This window comes from Erithacus rubecula (genome assembly GCF_903797595.1).
Source record: "Erithacus rubecula genome assembly, chromosome: 6".
NCBI lineage: Eukaryota > Metazoa > Chordata > Aves > Passeriformes > Muscicapidae > Erithacus > Erithacus rubecula.
The window spans coordinates 55,719,599-55,738,371 of record NC_136688.1 but is presented as its reverse complement, the minus strand read 5'-3'; the positions used below and the strand labels follow the sequence as shown (position 1 = coordinate 55,738,371).

Below are 18,773 nucleotides of genomic sequence, written 5' to 3'. Positions count from 1 at the left end.
TGATCACACACAGGGAAGTGCAAGGGCAGCAGATCTGAGAAAGAAGCCAGGGGGTAAGTCCTGATGTGTCAGAAACAAAGGGATTTAGCCCTGAACACACATTGTGCCCAAGCACAGACCATACACCTTTAACTTCTACATTACTACCCTTCTACTTCTGGGGGTTTTTTAATCAATATGAATTAGGAATGAAAGTGAGGAAAACAGGATCCTAGGGTTTATAATTTTAGCCTGCTCACCAGGTATTTGCCCATGTCAGAGCAGGAGTCCAGCCTCTCTTGTGTCTCAGTTCTTATTAGCTTATAAATTCAACCTGTGGGAGTTTGGCATGAAACAGGTGTGTTTAGAAAGAGGTTTTTATTTAGTCAAGTGTGTCATCAGCTCGATAGATCTGTCAAGTTACAGGATGACAAAGATGTAACAAAACCAAAAAAAGTTGTTTTTTGCAGTCATGCAATATGAAAAGTTTCTCAGCCTTAGCACAAGTACAGCAGGGTTTTGTAGACACTCATCCTTACTTCTTCTTCCTTGAATAAGAGGCATCAGCATCCTGGAGGAAGAGAACATTAAATCAGTATTTCCCCACCCAGCCTTCTGCTGTTAAATACAACACTGTGAGTGAGACTTTGAAACAGCTTGTGACCAGGGGCAGTTATAGTGTGAAAGCACAGAGTTTTAAGCTGCACATGCCACCCTTACTATTGTATTTCCTGGTTTTGCAGTTCTCTAAGATGGGAGAGGTTTTTTTGTACCAAAAGAATAAATAGCATCTACCAGGGAGCACTGCAGGAACAGAACACTGCCCTTCCCATCAGGGCAATGGAGCAATGCAATTCCCACAGCAGAAGACAACACCAGCAGGGTGAAACAAGCAGCAGGGAGAGGGGCACGCTGCACACTCACAATTCCACTCTTGAAGTTCTGTATCCTCCTCTTGCCCATCCTGTTCATGAGCCACCAGGCCCAGGTGGGAGCATACTGCCACAGGTAGCACACGGCCAGGTAGGGGTGGTCGCTGATCCAGGCCTCCTGCACGTCGTTGGCCACGCTGACCAGGGTGAGGCGCGCACAGCGCTCTGTGGGCATCTTGTGGGACTGGTCCCCACTGCTCTCAATGGACTGAATGCACAGAACCACAGTCACTGGGCTGGGAGAGACCCTCCAGATCACAGAGCCCAACCCGTGCCCTAACACCTCACCTGGACCATGGCACCAAGTGCCACATCCAGGCTTTTTTAAACACATCCAGGTATGGTGACTCACCACCTCCCTGGGCAGACCCTTCCAGTATTTTACCACTCTATCCATGTAAAACTTTTTTCCTAATACCCAGCCTATATTTCCCCTGGTGCAGCTTGAGACTGTGTCCTCTGGTTCTGTCAGTTGCTGCCTGGAGAAAGAGTCCAACCCCACCTGAGCACAGCCACCTTTCAGGGAGCTGTGGAGAGTGATCCGGTCACCCCTGAGTCTCCTTTTCTCCAGGCTGAACACCCCCAGCTCTCCCAGCTGTTCCTCACAGGGTTTGTGTTCCAAGCCCCTCACCAGCCTTGTTGCCTCCTCTGGATGTGCTCAAGCATCTCAAAATCCTTCCTAAACTGAGGGGCCATAACTGGACACAGCACTCGAGGTGTGGCTGAGGGGGGCACAGCAGGGAGGGGTTAGAACTGGATCCCTGGGAGTGACAGAGGGAGGAGAAGGGGCCACACTCCATGTGACAGACATACTCCTCACAATTTCCCCACAGGAACTCACCCAGAGACTGGGACAGGAGAACCCATCCCTCACAACCCTCTGGTTTTCAGTGTGGGAACACTTTCCACCTTCTTTTGGCCCAAATAAAGCACCCTTTTAATTAATGCCTCTATTGATGGGTCAAAGGGTAAAAAAAATGGATCTCCAAATGCTGTCCTGCTTCAGCAAGGTTTCAGTTTGATGGGGATTATTGAACAAATTCAATCTGCATCTCTGAGGAATGGGAGCCCCCAGTTCCCAGCTGTGCCTGTCCCATTCTACACTACAAGTTACTCAAGTAGCCAAGTTAGTAGGTGAGGTCACATTCCCCATTAACTTAAATATTCCTGCCTGTTCTCTCCATCTCAACCAAGAGAAAAGCAGCCAGCTGCTTTGGAGCAGGGACATCAGCCTGAGTCTTGTCCATGTGTCATTTAGTGAACATAAACCACAGCCCTGTGAGCTTGTGCACATTTCACTCCAGCAATAACAGGCCACTCTAGCAATCTGTCCTGTTTCACAGGGCAAAAACAGTTCTGGTCTAGATTTGCTCCTCCTCCCTGGTCTTCTGCCACACCGAAATCTGAGGAATGTGTTTTGCAACTTCCACCATTGTTCAGAAAGTACATCTTTTCTTTCATGCAAGTCAGAAGTTTTCCAACATGAAAATCATTCCAGAACTCGACTCAACAATGAGAGATCCCCTCCCCCTCACTGGTGGGTCACCCTGAGCTTCAAATTGATTGAATTTAGGGCAGATTACAGTTTGATGTATCACAGTAGCAATTTTTGACAGCTGCTTTGTCAGACAGCCTTTACTAAAAGCCATTGTGCAGTTGGAAGGTTTTGCTTTTCCTCCTGGAACAATCCCTAACAGGAAAGGAATGCACAGCTCGTGTCAGCTGAGCCAGGGCTGTGCCAGCAGCAGCGTCACCCACCAGGGCACAGCGTGACCAGGGCAAACAAAACCCCACCTGTGCAGCAAGGACAGCCCTCCCCAGGCAGAGTGTGTCCAGAAAACCCTGGCTTCCCCCCAAAACTGCAGCACAGTGGCTGTGCAGCACATTTATTTTACTAGACTTAGGTTGTATGTGTTGGAAGAGAGAAGGAATAGCAGTTATCAAACTCAGTTTTCATTTGATACCACCAAGAATTACAAGAGCACACAGAGTTCTGCACCACTCAAAGCATTTCTTGGTAAGAAGATGAGGTTAGTGTTTGCAGGAGGACAAAAGTACCCCACCAAAGGATTACTGACCCTACAGCTAAAGCTGAGTTTGTCACAACAGAACTGGGTCCTTACCTTTGCAAGATTCTCAGTAAAGACATTTTGGATGATCTGGGACTGTACAGGCCCTGGGCAGATTTGGATAACACTTATCTCAGGGTAGTCAGTCAGCTCAGTCCGCAGAGAGTTAAAGAATCCCTAGGAAACAAAAATATGGTGAAACCTTCCTTTCCCATGTTTTTGGCTAAGTTTAGCTGATGACATCTTTTCATACAAATTTATACTGTAAAGATAACAAAATTTCACAACAAGCAATTCCTACTACTTTCTTTGACTTCATGATTAATGGCTAATTTAACATTTTCTCTGCAGTTACAGACATTGATACATAAACCAGTGAGGAATCTATTCTCACCTTACCAAATACACAGTGATTTCTCTAAACTACAGCCAGATTCTGCTGTCCCTGTACTGAGGACAAAGTCTTGCTGTTTGGCAGTTGAAATGCCACCTAAGAATTGCAATAGAAATTACCTCTTGCAGGTGAATTGCTGTTTGGGGTGACAATAAAGAGTTTACACAGTTTCTATGAAGTGGCACTCGTTTATATTAGAAAAGGGAGAATATTTTCAACATAGTAAAGTCAAAAATGCACCCTGACACTTCAGGGGGTTAATTTGCAGCACTGAATTTGCTGTGGAGTTTGAAATTGGCATCCACATAGATACAAATCTTATTTCAGCTCACAAATAGCTACCAGTGTATCCAAGTTAAACCGAAATTGCAAAAATTGCCAGTTCTTCTTTTCTTTAAGTGAAGAGGATACAAGGTTTTCTGAATCTCTGTAGCAATTCACATTTAGACAGCAACTATTACGGGAAGCATGGCCAATTCAGAAGGGTGCATTCCACCAAAGCTGCTGGCCAAGCACTGTGGAGGATGATTTAGCCAAAACCCCATTGTGCCTTATCTTTGACCTGGCTACCAACAGCCCCTGTATCTATCCCAGACCGTAATTCTGTGTCACAGCTGAGACACAGAGTGAGCACAGGCTGATAAACTTCTCCCCCTGCAGTAAAATCTTATCACTCTTCTCCCATCCAGCTTGGGAGCAAGGCTGGCTGACCCAGAGCTCCTCCCTGAGCTGTAACACAGGCTCCAACCAGACAGATATGGGCCAGTGGTGACACAGGAACAGCAGCTGGGACAACCAACAGAGCTCATCAAGGAGCATTGACCAATTTCCCAACTGCTGGTGGCTTATTCCAATTTATGGATTCCATACAGGCTCTGCAGTTTGGTTCCCTAAAAACACTGAGCATGAATTTAAAGTTGTGAGTACCAGCAGGCCCCAGATCTCAGCAAGAGTAAGTTCTAACACTGGACACTCATGTGCTCAGAAATCTGCTCCTGGCAGATGGGAATCTGCTCTTGGACACCCAGTTGTTTTGGTTTAAAAAGCCAGGCCCTCCCCTGGCTCCTCCACCCCTGTGAGCACAAACAGGGCTGTGTTTTATCCACCACTCCAGGCTATTGCCACATCCCAATCTGCACCTCCCTCATCCCCTTCCTTCCCTGAGGGGCCCTGAGCTCATTTCTTTCAGAAAAGCCCCAAACCCCCAGACTGTGCCATCCTGTCACAAAGGTGGTGCTGTCAGTCCAGCTGAGGATAAAACCAAACACAAAAAGACATTGAGACCCCCACTAGCCCACCACTCCCTGTCCACTTGAGGTGAGGAACAGAACTGGCTCCCATTTTTCCTGAAGGGAACACACTCAAGATGCACTCCCAGGAGCTGGGGAGGTGGAAGGGTGTGTGTCTGGGAATGTTGTGGTAGAAGGGGAGCCAGACCATGGCTCAGTCACTTTTGACAAAGCTCCTAAACCTGCTCAGATGCTGGGAAGCTCCTGGGATCAAAGCTGTACCTAAAACTGGGCAGCTGAGCAGCCACACAAAGGCACACAGCAGCAGGCAGCTCTGTGGGTACTGTCAGGGCCAGGGTGAGTCCATTAAAGGCTGCAGGGCTGTTAACATGAAATGCAAGTAGCCAGAGATGGCAGCAGCTCCTGTTCCTGCTGTCCCACATCCTTCCCTCATGCTGCAGCTCCAAGGTTTTACACCAGAGAAGAGGAACAGCTTTCCCCAGCAACACAGGAGGGCCAGGACACTCACTCACCCTAAATCTTGGCTGATACACATGACAAGGGCCTCTTGAAAGCCAGAATCTTGCATAGACTCAGTCCCCTCTGGAGGCTCTGTGTACAGGATGCACATGTTTTCTAGTTCCTGCACTTATCCTTGATATTCAAAGATAGCTGGTATGAAATTCCTCTACTTCCTCCCAGAAGAGGAGCTTTAAATTCCTCAGCAAGAAAAATATGTGCTTTCTCTTATTGAAATTCAGGCAGGGACAGACCCAGATTTGGGAGTAGCAAAGGAATTCCAGTGCAAGAGGAAAAACTCAAAGTGTTCCCACCAAGCCCAGACTGAAGAAATTCCAGTAATGAGCAGAACAAAGAGAGGAGCTGTGGCTGCTCAGTCCATGTGCTTCTTAAAGTTCCTGATGAAGGAACATTTTGAAGGCCATCATTCCTGATCCACCCCCTGTGCCACCAATTAAATGAATTACACATGGATGTGAATGGTACATGATCCCCATGAGCATCATCCCTCCAGGAGGGAAACTGCACCAGGCAGATGCAGACTCCTGTGGGCTTGACTCATGCTCTTACAACACTCCCAGCACTGAAAGAAAGGGTAATTTCATCAGTAGAACATTGTTATGGAGAATTCCAGTTGGCATGAATCAAAGCATGATTGTTTCAAGAACAGATTCTAATTCCAGGCAGAATTCCTTCCTTCCTCCTACAACTGCCATTTAAAGGAATTAAAAATAAAAAAAAAAACAAAACAAACAAAAAAAAAAAAAAAAACTAAAACCAAAACCACAAGCGAAAGGAAGGACTTTTTCAAAAAGAGGTGTAATTAAGTTTGCAGCATTAAGTGTGTCAGTTGTGATAGACTCCAAGGCATGAATTAAAAAAAAAACCAAACAAAACAAGCCAAAAACCACAACAGATGAATCTGTGTCAAATGGGTTCACATATTTAATAGCTGGTGGCCAAAACACAACCTTGAAGATCTTAGAATACAGGTGAGCACATGCTGGGAAACCTCAACAGGAAAAGCACCACTTTTGGCTTTGGCTTGGTTTTCCCCTCCACTCTTTCAGTCTCAGTTTCTTCTTGGTCACCATCAGAAATGGGCTACAGGGTTATTTAAGAAGGGCTGCCTTTCCTACAGAATTCATTTATCTGAACTGCATTGGTGAAGTTTGTTATTTCAAAAAAGCTTTTCCTAGATTTTGGAGGCTTCATGCCCACATCTAGCCATAACTCCAGAATGATCAAAGACTCTCAGGCAGAGCATGCCAAAATCAATTTTGCAAGCCAAGTTTCAACACCTGCAACTCATGTTTCTAGAATTACTGTGAAAGAAACAAGGAAGGAGGTTTGGAGTCTGGCCTGATTATTGAGCAGAAGATAGAAGCACTTCAGTCAGCTTATTTTAATTAATTTTGGTAAACTATCTCTTCAAAGCTTTGTCTGTGCTCTCAATCTTAACATGAGATTGAGAATTCTGAGTATTTTCAGAGCAACACGTGAATTCCTTGTGCTCTGCAATTAATTAGCTGAGCTTAGCCCAACTGCACCACACCCAAAGATAATTCAACCGAAAGAACATTTAATAAACCAAGGAGCATGAAGGCAAGTCAGGCTTCTGCTCATTGCATTCTTCTCATTTGAATCTACCAGGCTTAATCCAAAAGCTGCCCTGAAATGGGCAATTCCAGCATTGCCACTCAAATGAAGAGCAGCAGATCTCTCCTTATGTCCAACTGATTTCATTTTTTTTTTTTTTTTTAGCAGAGATCTGTCACCATATTCTACATCTTCATATTTTCATGAGGCTTTGCAGTGTCAGCCATTTGCTACATTTTTGTTGTTGCTGGTCAAATCGTCAAAAAGATATTGATCCCTTGGCTTAAGCAGTTGTTTGTTCTGTTCACGTGCTGAAATGCAGCAGGGAGTAAGAAGAAGCCAGTTTTGAAACCATCACTGAGCACAGCTGAAGTTTGTTTTACTGAGATCAAAATGTACATTAGCAGGAGGCCAAAGAGTGGTGAAAGACAAATACAACAAAAAAAAAATTTACTAGTTAAACAAGAGATTCCTCAATGATACAGGCAGAAACTGTTCTGAGCTCCTCTTTTACGTTTTTCTACTCAAGTGACACTGCTTTCAAAAACTTTTTCCAGGCAATGTTGAATGCTTAGTGTTAGGCAGAAGGTAACTTCCTACAGCACTGTGAGCTGCCAGTCCTTCTCACCATAGAAACACACTTGGGAAGAATCATTCAGCCTTTCCCAGATGGATCAGGAATTCTCATTTCCCTGAGTAGTCTGCCTTACCACTCACTGTCCTCCCTTCACTGCCCTAAAGATTTCCTCAAGTCTTAAAACTCTCACCAGTGACTCTCCCCCTGAATGGATTGAGAACATTAGGGCTCTGTATGCAGCAGAATAATCTCCTCATAGAGGGATTCCCTCATCTAAAGGGCAGAGGACAAGGTTTTGTGTTTCACACTGGAATTTTACCATGCATTAGTTAGAACCAACTAAGCTGACACTTGAATCCCAATCAGGAAAAAAAAATCTACAGTGGGAGCTATTTCACATTTCAGAACAAATTAATTCTAAAGGACTTTCAATACTTGAGGATGTTGCCTATGCTGTGTGAAACTTCAGCTGAGACTTGTGTTTTCTGCACAGAACAAAACCCTCTGCTCCAGCACTGGTACTGATCCACTTAATTAACTTAATTACCATGCAGCCTGTAACTCACCTGCAGAGCGTGCTTGCTGGCACAGTAACCAGTGGCAAGAGGAGCTCCCATGATGCCCATCACACTGCTCACAGTGACAATCTTCCCTTTCTTCCTCTGGATCATGTGGTTCAGGACATATTTTGTCAGAGAGATGGTGCCCAGGTAGTTGAGCTCAATGATGGCATTGTACACATCCAGGTTTGTGTCCACGAACAAGGAGCGCTGTGAGCGACCACCATTGTTGACCAAAACGTCGATCTGGGGAAAGATAAAAAAAGATAAATTAATATAAACACCATTTCCTGTAATATTTGTGCTTCCTCAGAAGATTCAGTGAGTGTTTAGTCCTTGGGAAGGAATGGTGATTATTTGTTTGCTGCTGAAAACCAGAGGAAAGCAACAGAAGGGATAAAAAATGCAGCTAATTTTTGGCAAGTTTAATACTGAAACTGAAGGGAGATGTAGACACTGCTGAATTGATCATACAGTAAAACAAAAGTGAGATATGAGCATAAATGCAGCTCTAGGAGACAAAGTTTAACCCCAGAAGGACACCTTACCTTGCCAAAATGCTTGAGCACACTGTTGGTTGCAGCTTCATGAGAGGACCTGTCAGTCAAGTCGAGACGCAGAACAAGGATATCATTTTCACTCAGGCTGCTAATCTCTAAAAAACAACCACAAAGGGAATGGGAGCTGATAAGATTCCCAGTGTCAGAACTGTGGGAAACATTTTACCACATTTTCACAAGGAAGACATCAAGAAATCATAACATCAAGCTGGAAATAAAATGCTTGCTTTGTTTCCATTTTGATCCCCACATAGAATCTACTTTTAATTTGTTCCTACCAAGTGTTTTTCTTATTATGTTTTCCTATGTGAAAAGCCTGACTTTATCAAACAGGCTTTGTAGCACAATACAGAAATTTCACTTTTCCAAACAAATTGCTGTAGTTGGGAGTAAAATCCAACTGAAACTTTCCAGGAGGGATTCAGAGGCACATTGGGAGCCCTGACACTTTGCTTGGATGCCAACAGGTCAAGCATGTTTATTCCTGACAACAGAACTGGTACAATTCACACCCAAAACACAACATGCATACCTGAGCAGCTATGAGGCAAAGTCTGCAGAAGCTGAATTATTTGGGGCTTTTTGGGAGGGGGTAAAAGGCTTTTGTTTAATTGACAGCTTTTAACATATCCATACCCTGAAATAAAAGTCAGCTGCCTTTTTGTTGGTTTTTTTTCCCCCCCTCCTCTCTGTCTCTTCAGAACAACTGACCTTTTCCATAGAAGGCATTTCTTGAGCAGTGATTTGTTGCCCTGGGGTTTTGGGGCAGATAATTCAGAAAAACAAAATTTTCATTTCAACCTTTTTTTTAAACTTAATCTAACAAAAAATTTTACATTACTTATATTAGTTGGTTAGTGCTATTTTTTTCCCCTAAATCAGTTCCTAGCCACATCCAAATATGTTGCTCCCCTTTAATCAGCTGCCCTCTTCACAGGGCCTCAGGCTTTGACTTTTTAATTACTACTTCTTGTAAATATAGAGAAAGTTGAACTTTGTCTTAACAGTGACATAGAAATAAAGAGGTTACTTAAACCCAAGAGCTCCTGTGTTCAAAGGTCATTAGTATTTAAGCCACTGGTTAAAATAAACCAAACTGTCTGGTTTAATGCTGGTAGTATTTCCATTTATTGCTCCCTCCAGCCTTCCATGTGCATTTAACTCCTCATTGCTTTTACTAACAAACCCTAATATCCCACTGTCCCTTTTGCTTGCTACAAAAGTGATGATTTTAAGGGAATAATTATGATACCCAAAAATAAACACTTGGTCCCAAGTGGGAGACCTCAGTTTAAAGTTCATTGCTTGGGTTTCAGGTCAACAACTCTTCTCAACACATGTTGATCTCAGGTAGCAGTTTCTCATAACATGATGAATATTATAGCTCTGAGTAATATTTTCCAGCTCTTCATTTCCTCTGTCTTTTATTTCTCCCTTGTATAAATGCCCTTCAACAGAGGTTGAGCTTTCAGCAGAGGCTGATCAACGTGACCTCCTGGGGTCCATTTCAACCTCAATTACTGTGTAATTCTTGAACTTATAGATTGCCTGTCACTCATTTGGCCTATCCATAATTAATCATATTTGACCTTTGGCAAACCAAGAAACATCCCTCCCTGCTTTTTTTTTTTTTTTTTTTTAGGGCTTTTGAGAGAAAACAGCCTCCAACATTTCCAACAAAAGAAAGAGTGGCTGGGGGAAATAGAGAAGCCTCTTGTAGGAGCTGAGTTATACAAGTTGTTTTCTCTCCCTCCTGCCCAAGTGCAGTGAGGGGTTGAGTTGGCACATGCATTACTCAACAGGGATTACCTTTCCCTCTCTCTCTCTCTCTCCTCCTCAGCTTTTAAGCAGGGTAGAATGCACAAACCTGTACCACAGGGTGGTGTCACTAAACTTTGAACAAGATATATGTGCTTGTTTCTGACACAGCTCAGTTGCTGCTGTGCTCAGCCTCTAGAGCAGGCATGTTGCAGCACATGAGCTCCAGTTATGCCCCATAAATCAGCCAGATTCACACTGATGCTCCAGTTATGCCCCATAAATCAGCCAGATTCACACTGATGCTCCACACTGCTGCTCAGACTTCATCCTCCCTGTGCTACTCAAACCTTACAGGGCTGTCTTGAACTCAGCTGCCAAGGGAAAACATGCAGGTGGGAGCAGGGGGAGGCCACCCAAAAAGCACATGGACCCACTGGAGAAGCATGCAGAGATGGAATCACGAAGATCAACACCCAGGTGGAGCTGAAACTGAGATTTCCACTGGAGTTGAGGAATGTGAGAGGCAGCAAAGGCTTCACAGGTGCAGCAGCAACAAAAGGGAGGCCAAAGACAGAGAGAGCTCACTGGACAGGGATGGTGAGGATGAAATGCACAGAAAAGCATGAGGTACTTAATGGCTTCTTTGCCTCAGTCTTCTCAGATCTCCTCTCAGGTCTCCCACACTCCTGAGGCTATGCTCTGGGGAAAGAAACACTAGCAGAGTCAGACAAATTAGGGACAAAATGCACATACAAGCAGGGCAATATATGCATCATCCATGATTTACAAGAGATGACCAATGTCACTCCTTTTTGGAATTTTCAAAGTGGAGTAGCTGCCCAGGGACAGCAAGAAAACATATTACAAAGCCTAAGTTCAGTCCTTGTGAAAATTATGTGGCAATTCCTCCTCAAAGCAATTTCCAAATAAGGGAAAGACAAGAAGGTGTGTGGGAAAAGCCACCATGGATTTAGCACAGCCACAAACTGCCTGGGCAAGTCAATTGCTCTTTGTGACCAGCTGTGGCATCCCTCCATGATCAGTATGTTTGAATACCTTCAATGGTGACCCAGATGATGGGGAAAAACCCACAGAATTTTGATTTAACATCAAGTTCAGAGGAGCAGTCCTGCTGCAAGCTCTAAGAATAGTCTGACAAACCTCATTAAGCTCAATAAATTAAAATGCAGATTTCCACACCTGGGACAGGCTAATGCTCTGCAGTACTGCAGGTCAGCATCCAGAGGGTCAGACCTCCAAACAAGACCTGGGTCCTGATGAAAGAACTGCAGCAAGCTGAGTGCCAGCCAGCAACTGGCTCTGGCTATGGCAAATGCTAATGGGCTGCAATAATAAAAGCACACTGAGAGAAAGTGATTGTTAAGAGCACTCTAAGACTGTACCTAGAGCAATGTGTCTAATTTTGGACCCCCTAGTCCAGAACAAATACAGATAAATTGGAGATAGGGGAACATTAGGCTGGGGAGGCTGTAACAGTCAAGGAAAGGGGTGGAAACTGGATTTTCACAGCCTTAAGAAACAGAGGATAGGAGTGGAAGTGGGTCCAATTACTGCCTTCCACTAATTAGAAGCTGGCTGTAGAAAATATGAAATGGATAAAATTAAAGAATTTAGGGGTTTGGGGTTTTTTTTAGAATTCAGTTTAGGTTGCAAGGGACCTTAAATGTCACCTCATTCTAAACCCCTGCCATGGGCAGGGACACCTTCCACTATCCCAGGTTACTCAAACCTCATCCATCCTGGCCTGGGATGCTTCCAGGGATGGGGCAGCCACAGCTGCTCTGGGTATCCTGTCCCAGGGCCTCACCAGCCTCAAAGACAAGAATTTCCTCCAAATGTCTAATCCAAACCTGGTTTCTGTCAGTTTAAAGCCACTCCCCTTTGCCCTGTCACTTTCTGCCCTGGTTACGTTTCTGGGTTACTGAAGAGTTTCCAATATTCCTATTTCTCAAACCTTCAGTTAAAGCAAAGCTCAGCAGCAAATATTTGCAAAGCACAGTCTACATAAGATGTGGATGGCACAGCTCAGACATTCACAGGGCCACTGAAAGTTGGCAGAGGCAGAAATCATCTCACATAAATCAATGGTGTTGGTCCACATTACCTGAAATAATATTTCTCAGTATTTCTTAGCACTCACACAAGTATTTCCTGAAAATGCCTGTCCAGGATGGCAGCTGCTGCCAGCCTGTCTCGTGTTATCCATTTTGCAATCAAATGGTGTTGCAGATTTCTGCTGACCATTGCATCACACAGCAGCAGGATTTTGTCATGACTGCCACTTAACCACGCTGCCATCACGTGCCTCTCTTCAAATGTCCAGCTCTTTAAGTGACTGCTTTTTGGAGCCCTCAGAAAGTAAAACCAGGATCAAAGGAGCTGTGCATTTTTGAAAGTTCCTTAGAAAGCTTTTCTGAGTAGGCTGCTGCAACTTTCAGCTTTCTAGGCATGTTTAGGTGCTAGTCCAAGGAAAACATGTGCTTATTCTCCAGCACAAATTCCAGGTAGACTGTGGACATTCTGTCAACATTACTAAGACTGAACTCTTGGTGTGATGACACATTCCACATAAAACACTCCATCCTGAGCTATAGAGGAAAATAGTCTGAAAAAATGCATAACATGAATAATGTTCAAACCAGTGTTAATTATGTTCTATCTACCAGTGTGAATTAACTGCCTGTTCCTCTTGCTGCCAAGCCAGAAAACAGGAGGGAAAAAGAGAAACAGGAGGAATGAAGCCAGCCTGAGTCATCAGGCATATGAAACTAACTGAAAGATAATTGGAATAGTTAAAAATTTTGCTCCACATTTTTTCCTCTTGATTCCAGGAAATCCTTTCTTCCACATTCTTAGAACAACTTCTTCTGAACATTTTTATTAGTCCATTTTCCAAAGAGCAAAGCCTGTAACATGCACAAACCCAGGAAAATTTCTTAGCAGCAAGCAGCTACATAGTTTGGTTATTTACAGGATGATAACACCAGGATTGTTTCCTCCATTCCCCACAGTATTTATTCCATTTTTTCATCTAGTACCTTACAAGAGCACTTGCAACTGATAATGAGATTTTTAGGTAACAGTGGCTTTATTATGTCAGAAGTTGAAATGCATGTCTATACAAAGGCTTCTCACTCACAAAAAGAAGATACCAGCTCTGTATGAAGCTGACTTCCATCATTAATTTATTCTTGTGCAGTGTGTGTTGTGTTCCTGTGGCAGCTCCAGCTCAGCCACATGAAGTGCCCAGTTGTACTTACGGAGGCATTTCTTCTTCACTCTCTGCAGCTCATCCTCCCTCCTGGCAGAGATGGCAAGCAGGGCTCCCAGCTTTGCCAGCTGGTAAGACAATTCCTCTCCAATGCCACTCGAGGCTCCTGTCACCCAGACAACCTTGCCACGCAGTTCATGTTCTGTCAAAAGAATCAAGACAGCAGTTCACACATTGCCAGTGCCAGGATAAGCATCTAACTCGCTGCAGGGGTGTAATCTGGTACTGTTTTTGAGAAATATGTTCATTTTGGGGGCTCTTACAAAATCCTGAGTTCTTTATTTTTCAGTCACATGCAGTTGTGAAATTGTTCATAGCTGTTCTATTGCCATTTGAACTTTGTTCCAAAGCTAATCTGAATAAACACGGGTTATTTACCTGGCAGAAAAAATGTGATTGCATTTCTGGAGGCCATCCACACATAACAATTCCACTAACCTCAGCAAAAACAGCTTCAGAGGAAAAGGGAGAATTCTTGGAATTGACAGGAAACAGTTACTGTATTTCAAATACAAAAGCCTAAGCAAGCCTTTCCAAATAATGTTTCATCCCAAAAAATGTTCCAGACCAATTGCTGACCGAACAAAATTCTCTGAACAAAGACAGCTGATCACAAAAATCACAAAATGGGTTTTCATCCACTTTGTTTTGTGTCTGATGCAGGTTAGCTCCTGCACTGGCCAGAGCACAGTACACTGAGTTCCCAGGGTGTAAATTCATATGTGGATTCCCCAGCTCCTGCCCTGACATGCTTTTTTAACCTGTAGTATAATTTAGAGCATCTTGTTCCTTTTACTCCTCTGCTGATAATGTCTGTTCCCTCTTGTCTACAACCATTCCCACTCCATGGTACCCCTGGGCACTGAGAAAAGCCTTAGCTTCCAGACATGTATCCAGAATCATCAAATCACAGATGGCTCAATCACTCAATTCCAGAACATGTTCAGGGATGAAGAATCACAAATACCAGAGCATTTTCCAGAAGGAATCTTTGCCTGACACGTGTCTGTGTTTCTCAAGATCAGCCATAGTGAATGCCAGTCCTGGGGAAAATCTGACTCACTCAGAGCACTGCTGACAGGAGCTCTTCCCTCTGTTTCTAAAGTTTGTGCATTCCAACATCTAGCCAAAGAAGAAAGATTCCATGGCATAATTCAAATATCAGAGCCAAATGCAGTTCCTGAGACTTAAAGCCAGTTTTGTTCTGAAAAGGGTCAGAGAAGCATTTTTTCAGCTCACTGAAATTTAACCACTAATTTAATTTAGCAAAAATATTCCTTTTTCACTGGGGCTGGGACTGCTTTTACTTCCTGCTCTCTCCAGTGATCAGTTCCTGTTTCTCTCTACACCACCCCGTGTTTCAAATTTCTCCTTTTGGAGTCTTAATGCTACAAATCCCACAAAGATTTGTAGAGAGATCCCAAGAGACCAACAGCAAAACCCTTTACCCTTCAGACAAAAGCAGTGAGCACTCCAGACTGACTATCAGAGCTCAGCTTGACTTTGTGGGGCTGGCAGTAAATATTATTTGTCTTTTCTTAAGCTGTACTTCAGCCAAAAAAAAAAAAAAAAATCCCTCCTAAATCCAGGCTTTTGGCCTTGGGGTTGTTTGGAGCTTTTTGTTTCTAAAAACACTAACAATAGCAACAGGAGTCACTTCCCAAAGGAGAGATGATTCTAAGACTATGAACTAAGGAGGTGGAAAAAGATGCTGTTGGAGTTGTAGGAATATTCACTGTGTTCATCACTGGAACAAATAGCTGCTGTCTGTAAAGTTTATTCACACCCTTTTCCTACAGTTTTATTCCAATATATTCCAAATTTATTGAATCCAACACAATAACTATGGGAGTTTGCCTCTCCTACCACATTTTTTCTGACAGACAAACACTACATGAACACGACACATGGACATTAATTTCAACCCTGCTTACCACACTCATTGCTCTTGCTACTGAAAACAAATCCACTTCCTCCTACCACTTAGTTTCCCTGCTCCCCACCTGTCCTGGGCAGCTCCACAGCAGTTATTCAGGATCTTGTTCTGTGAACAGAATAATTAACTGAGATAAGGAAAGTTTTCCCACTGATTCCCAGAGCTGATCATTACCAATCACTGAGTTGCTGAGAGTTAACACAATGGGAAATCTCAAATGCTGGTGCAGAACAAGTACCAAACCATCAGCTTTGCTCCAGAATAAATGTCCTGTTGTTGCTGGAAATAAGTTTAAAAATTAACCATGCCAAATTAAAAAATAAGAGTAGATTATGCCATTACTAACCATTAACTACTGTGCTACAAGGCATAACAAATGAGAGGCTGAACTGACTAGCATTGCAAGGTACCCAAAAAGTTGCTTTGTAGTTCTGTTTAGTTTCTTTCCAATATTTTATAGCTCTTACAGCACAAAGTTGCCATGTCATTTCTTTCAGGAAAAATATTAGAAGTGGGGAAGTTAAAAACAGAACATTTACTCCAGAGCCCTAAAGAATCATACCATTATTCCTAAATCTAAGATCAGGGTTTTCATACATGGAAGGTTCCCCCTTAGCTTGAGAATATTAAGCTGCCTGTGAAAAGCACAGGGTTTAGGGTGACTTCTGTGCACCCAGTAAAACACAATACAGGAGGACAGGCACCCTTCTCTCCTGACCACACATATTCTGAGGATGGGAATCAATCCAGCACCTGCCAACTAATAAATACAAAAGTCACATTTCCCTATAGAACTGAATCACTGAATTGGAACCAGTCTTACCTATGTTGAGGCCTTTCTTTGTAATTACAGTTTATAGCACAAGAAACAGTCCACTTTCTGCTAAATACCTTCAACACCTCTAATAATGTTGTAGAAGTGATAACACAATGTAATGACTGCAAGAGTGATAGCTCTAATAACACCTTTAATTAAAAATTAAGGGATCCACACTTTATTTACTTAGGCACACTACATACACAACATGGGGAGAAATTATTTAATGAAACATCTTTTCTAGCATGTTTCCCTTCTGTTTTCCTACCTGGTTTGCTAAATGGCTCCACTTCAGTTATATATTTTACTTAATTACAAGCACAGAGGCTGGAGGCAAAGGGGAGGTGGACAAAACACACCTGACCTCTTAATGTTGATGAATTTTTTCCTGATTCTTCTTGTATTATATGTTAAACAACTCCATCATAAATTTACTACTCTGGTTTTGCATGTGAATTTTTAAAGACTACTAAAGAAAGGGTTTCCAGGCCTTCAGTAATTCTGAAGGCAACATTCAAATAACACTTTTGTCTACCCAAGAGAGCTCCTACATCTTGATGTGTATTACAGATAAATCCCACAGGACAAGACTTCAATTCTGTATTAGTCAAGATTTATTTCAGTTCTCTGCCCTGATTTTTTCCTTGTTCTTTACAAAGCCCATACATTAGGTTTTTTTTTGCAGTTTTCTTATAACAAGGGAACATTCTGACAGAATTCATACAAAACTTTGGGCTGAGTACCCAAACAGCTACAGGAGATTGTTCACACTGATTTAAATGTAATTTTTAGAGCTTTATTACTTGTGCTAGTCCATCTAAGGGAGCAAAGGATGCACAGCTGCGGGAAGCTTCTACTGAGAGCAGGAGACAAAGATGTCTCAAGTTTGTCCTACTCTTCTCTCCAGCTGTTCCTAACACCAAAACTCACCTGCACCACCATCCCCTAAGGAACCATGGTCCTCAAACCTTCACTGCACCACTCCTGAGCCACCTTCATTCTGTGCAGCCCCTTCTCCCATCTCAAACCAACAACCTCTTTCAATTCCCACATGGGATATCTCTCATCGCACCTTCTGTCACCAATCTCCAATTAAATCACCCACAGCCAGCACTCACAGCAGCACAGATCACCCCAGCAGGCTAAACTAAGGGGAGATAGTCACAAATGTGTGTCTTTTCTGACCAAAAGCCTCTATTAATCAAACAAAACCTATGATTTATAAAGATCCTTGCCCAGAAATAGGGAGAACTGCAGTCAGAATACAAAGTTCAGCACGAGCAAGAGCTGAAAGTCCTGTCTGACAGGATTTCACGGAACTTTTGCCCCGCAGGTGACCAAGGCAGCACTTTGCAGAGATGCAGTGCACAGTGCCCAGCAGCATCTCATGCCCTGGCACCGTTCAGGGCACAATCCACGGAACAGGAAACCCAGGCAGCCCCAACACTAACAATACTCATGTTTACTTCACCGAAAACACTTTCGACACCGCTGTGAACGCAATTCTGCTTGAAAATGCAGAACAGGCTGGAGCAGCAGCTGAACAGGCTCCAAAGCCACACTGGCCAGGCACGGCCGTCCCTTCCCGAGCCTTCCTTGCACAGTCCCTGTGCCCGGTGCCACAGCCCCAGCTGCTCCGCGGGCCCCGCCAGCACCGGGAACCTGCCCAGGAAAACTGCAAAACAAACAGCTTCGGGCCAAAGGGACCCGCGGGAGCTCCAAGGGACTTTTTTGGGAGCCGCTCTGCCGCACCACGCGCTTCACCAGGTGAAGGGCAGGTAAATTCCACTTTTGGGGTGCGCTGATGGATAACCCACGGGACAGCCGATGCCACCAGCACCCTGCGCTCCCCGCCACCCCCTCTGCCGAGCTGTCCCCCCGAGCGGGGCTGGGGCGGGCGGCATTACCCATTACCTGGCTTCTTGCCCCACTTCTCGGCCCAGAGCAGGGTGAGGTCCCCGTCGGCCCTGCGCCAGCGCAGCAGCTGCACCAGCAGCGCCAGCAGAGCCCCCCCGGCCAGCGCCAGGCACAGCCACGCCATCGCCACCGCCACCGCCACCGCCACCGCGCCGCACCCACCGCACGGCGCCCCTTTATCGGAGCCGCCCCGCTGCCCGCAGCCAGCGCCGGCCTCCTCTCCGCCTCCCGCCTGCCGTCCCTTCCACCCCCGTCCCCTCCCCTGCCGTCCCTTCCACCCCCGTCCCCTCCCCTGCTCTCCCTCCCTTCCCCTCCCCGCTCCGCCCGGCCAAGGCTGCGGCGATCACCGCGGGGTCTGTGGGGCAGAGTCCGAGCGTGCTGCCGGGGGTGAAGGTTGGTTTCTGGGAGCGGAGCGCTTTGTTTTGTCTCCCCGCCGTGCCCCCAGGGCTGCCCGGCCTTTCCCCGCTGCAAGGAGCGCTGCCCGCAGCACGTCCCGGGCAGCGGGACCGCGTCCAGGCTTGGCTGCGCTGTGCGGAGACCAAACGCTGCTCCGAGGACAAAAGCCAGCGCCTCTTTTCCTGCGGAGCCTGCTGGCTGTCCCTGCGAGACACCGGCCATTCCTTGCCCCTCTG

The 18,773-nt window shown here is 44.8% G+C and overlaps 1 protein-coding gene across 1 annotated transcript; it reads right to left on the bottom strand.

Moving 5' to 3' along the window:
* Nucleotides 1–338: 338 nt before the first annotated feature.
* Nucleotides 339–18,386, bottom strand: DHRS7 (dehydrogenase/reductase 7). Its single transcript, XM_079309336.1, has 7 exons — nucleotides 18,139–18,386; nucleotides 13,461–13,613; nucleotides 8,407–8,513; nucleotides 7,865–8,104; nucleotides 3,035–3,157; nucleotides 904–1,119; nucleotides 339–550 (listed from the first exon to the last, which is right to left on the bottom strand). Exons 1-7 carry the CDS (start codon nucleotides 18,263–18,265, stop codon nucleotides 515–517), a joined length of 1,002 nt encoding a protein of 333 aa, XP_079165462.1. The 5' UTR covers nucleotides 18,266–18,386; the 3' UTR covers nucleotides 339–514.
* Nucleotides 18,387–18,773: the final 387 nt, after the last annotated feature.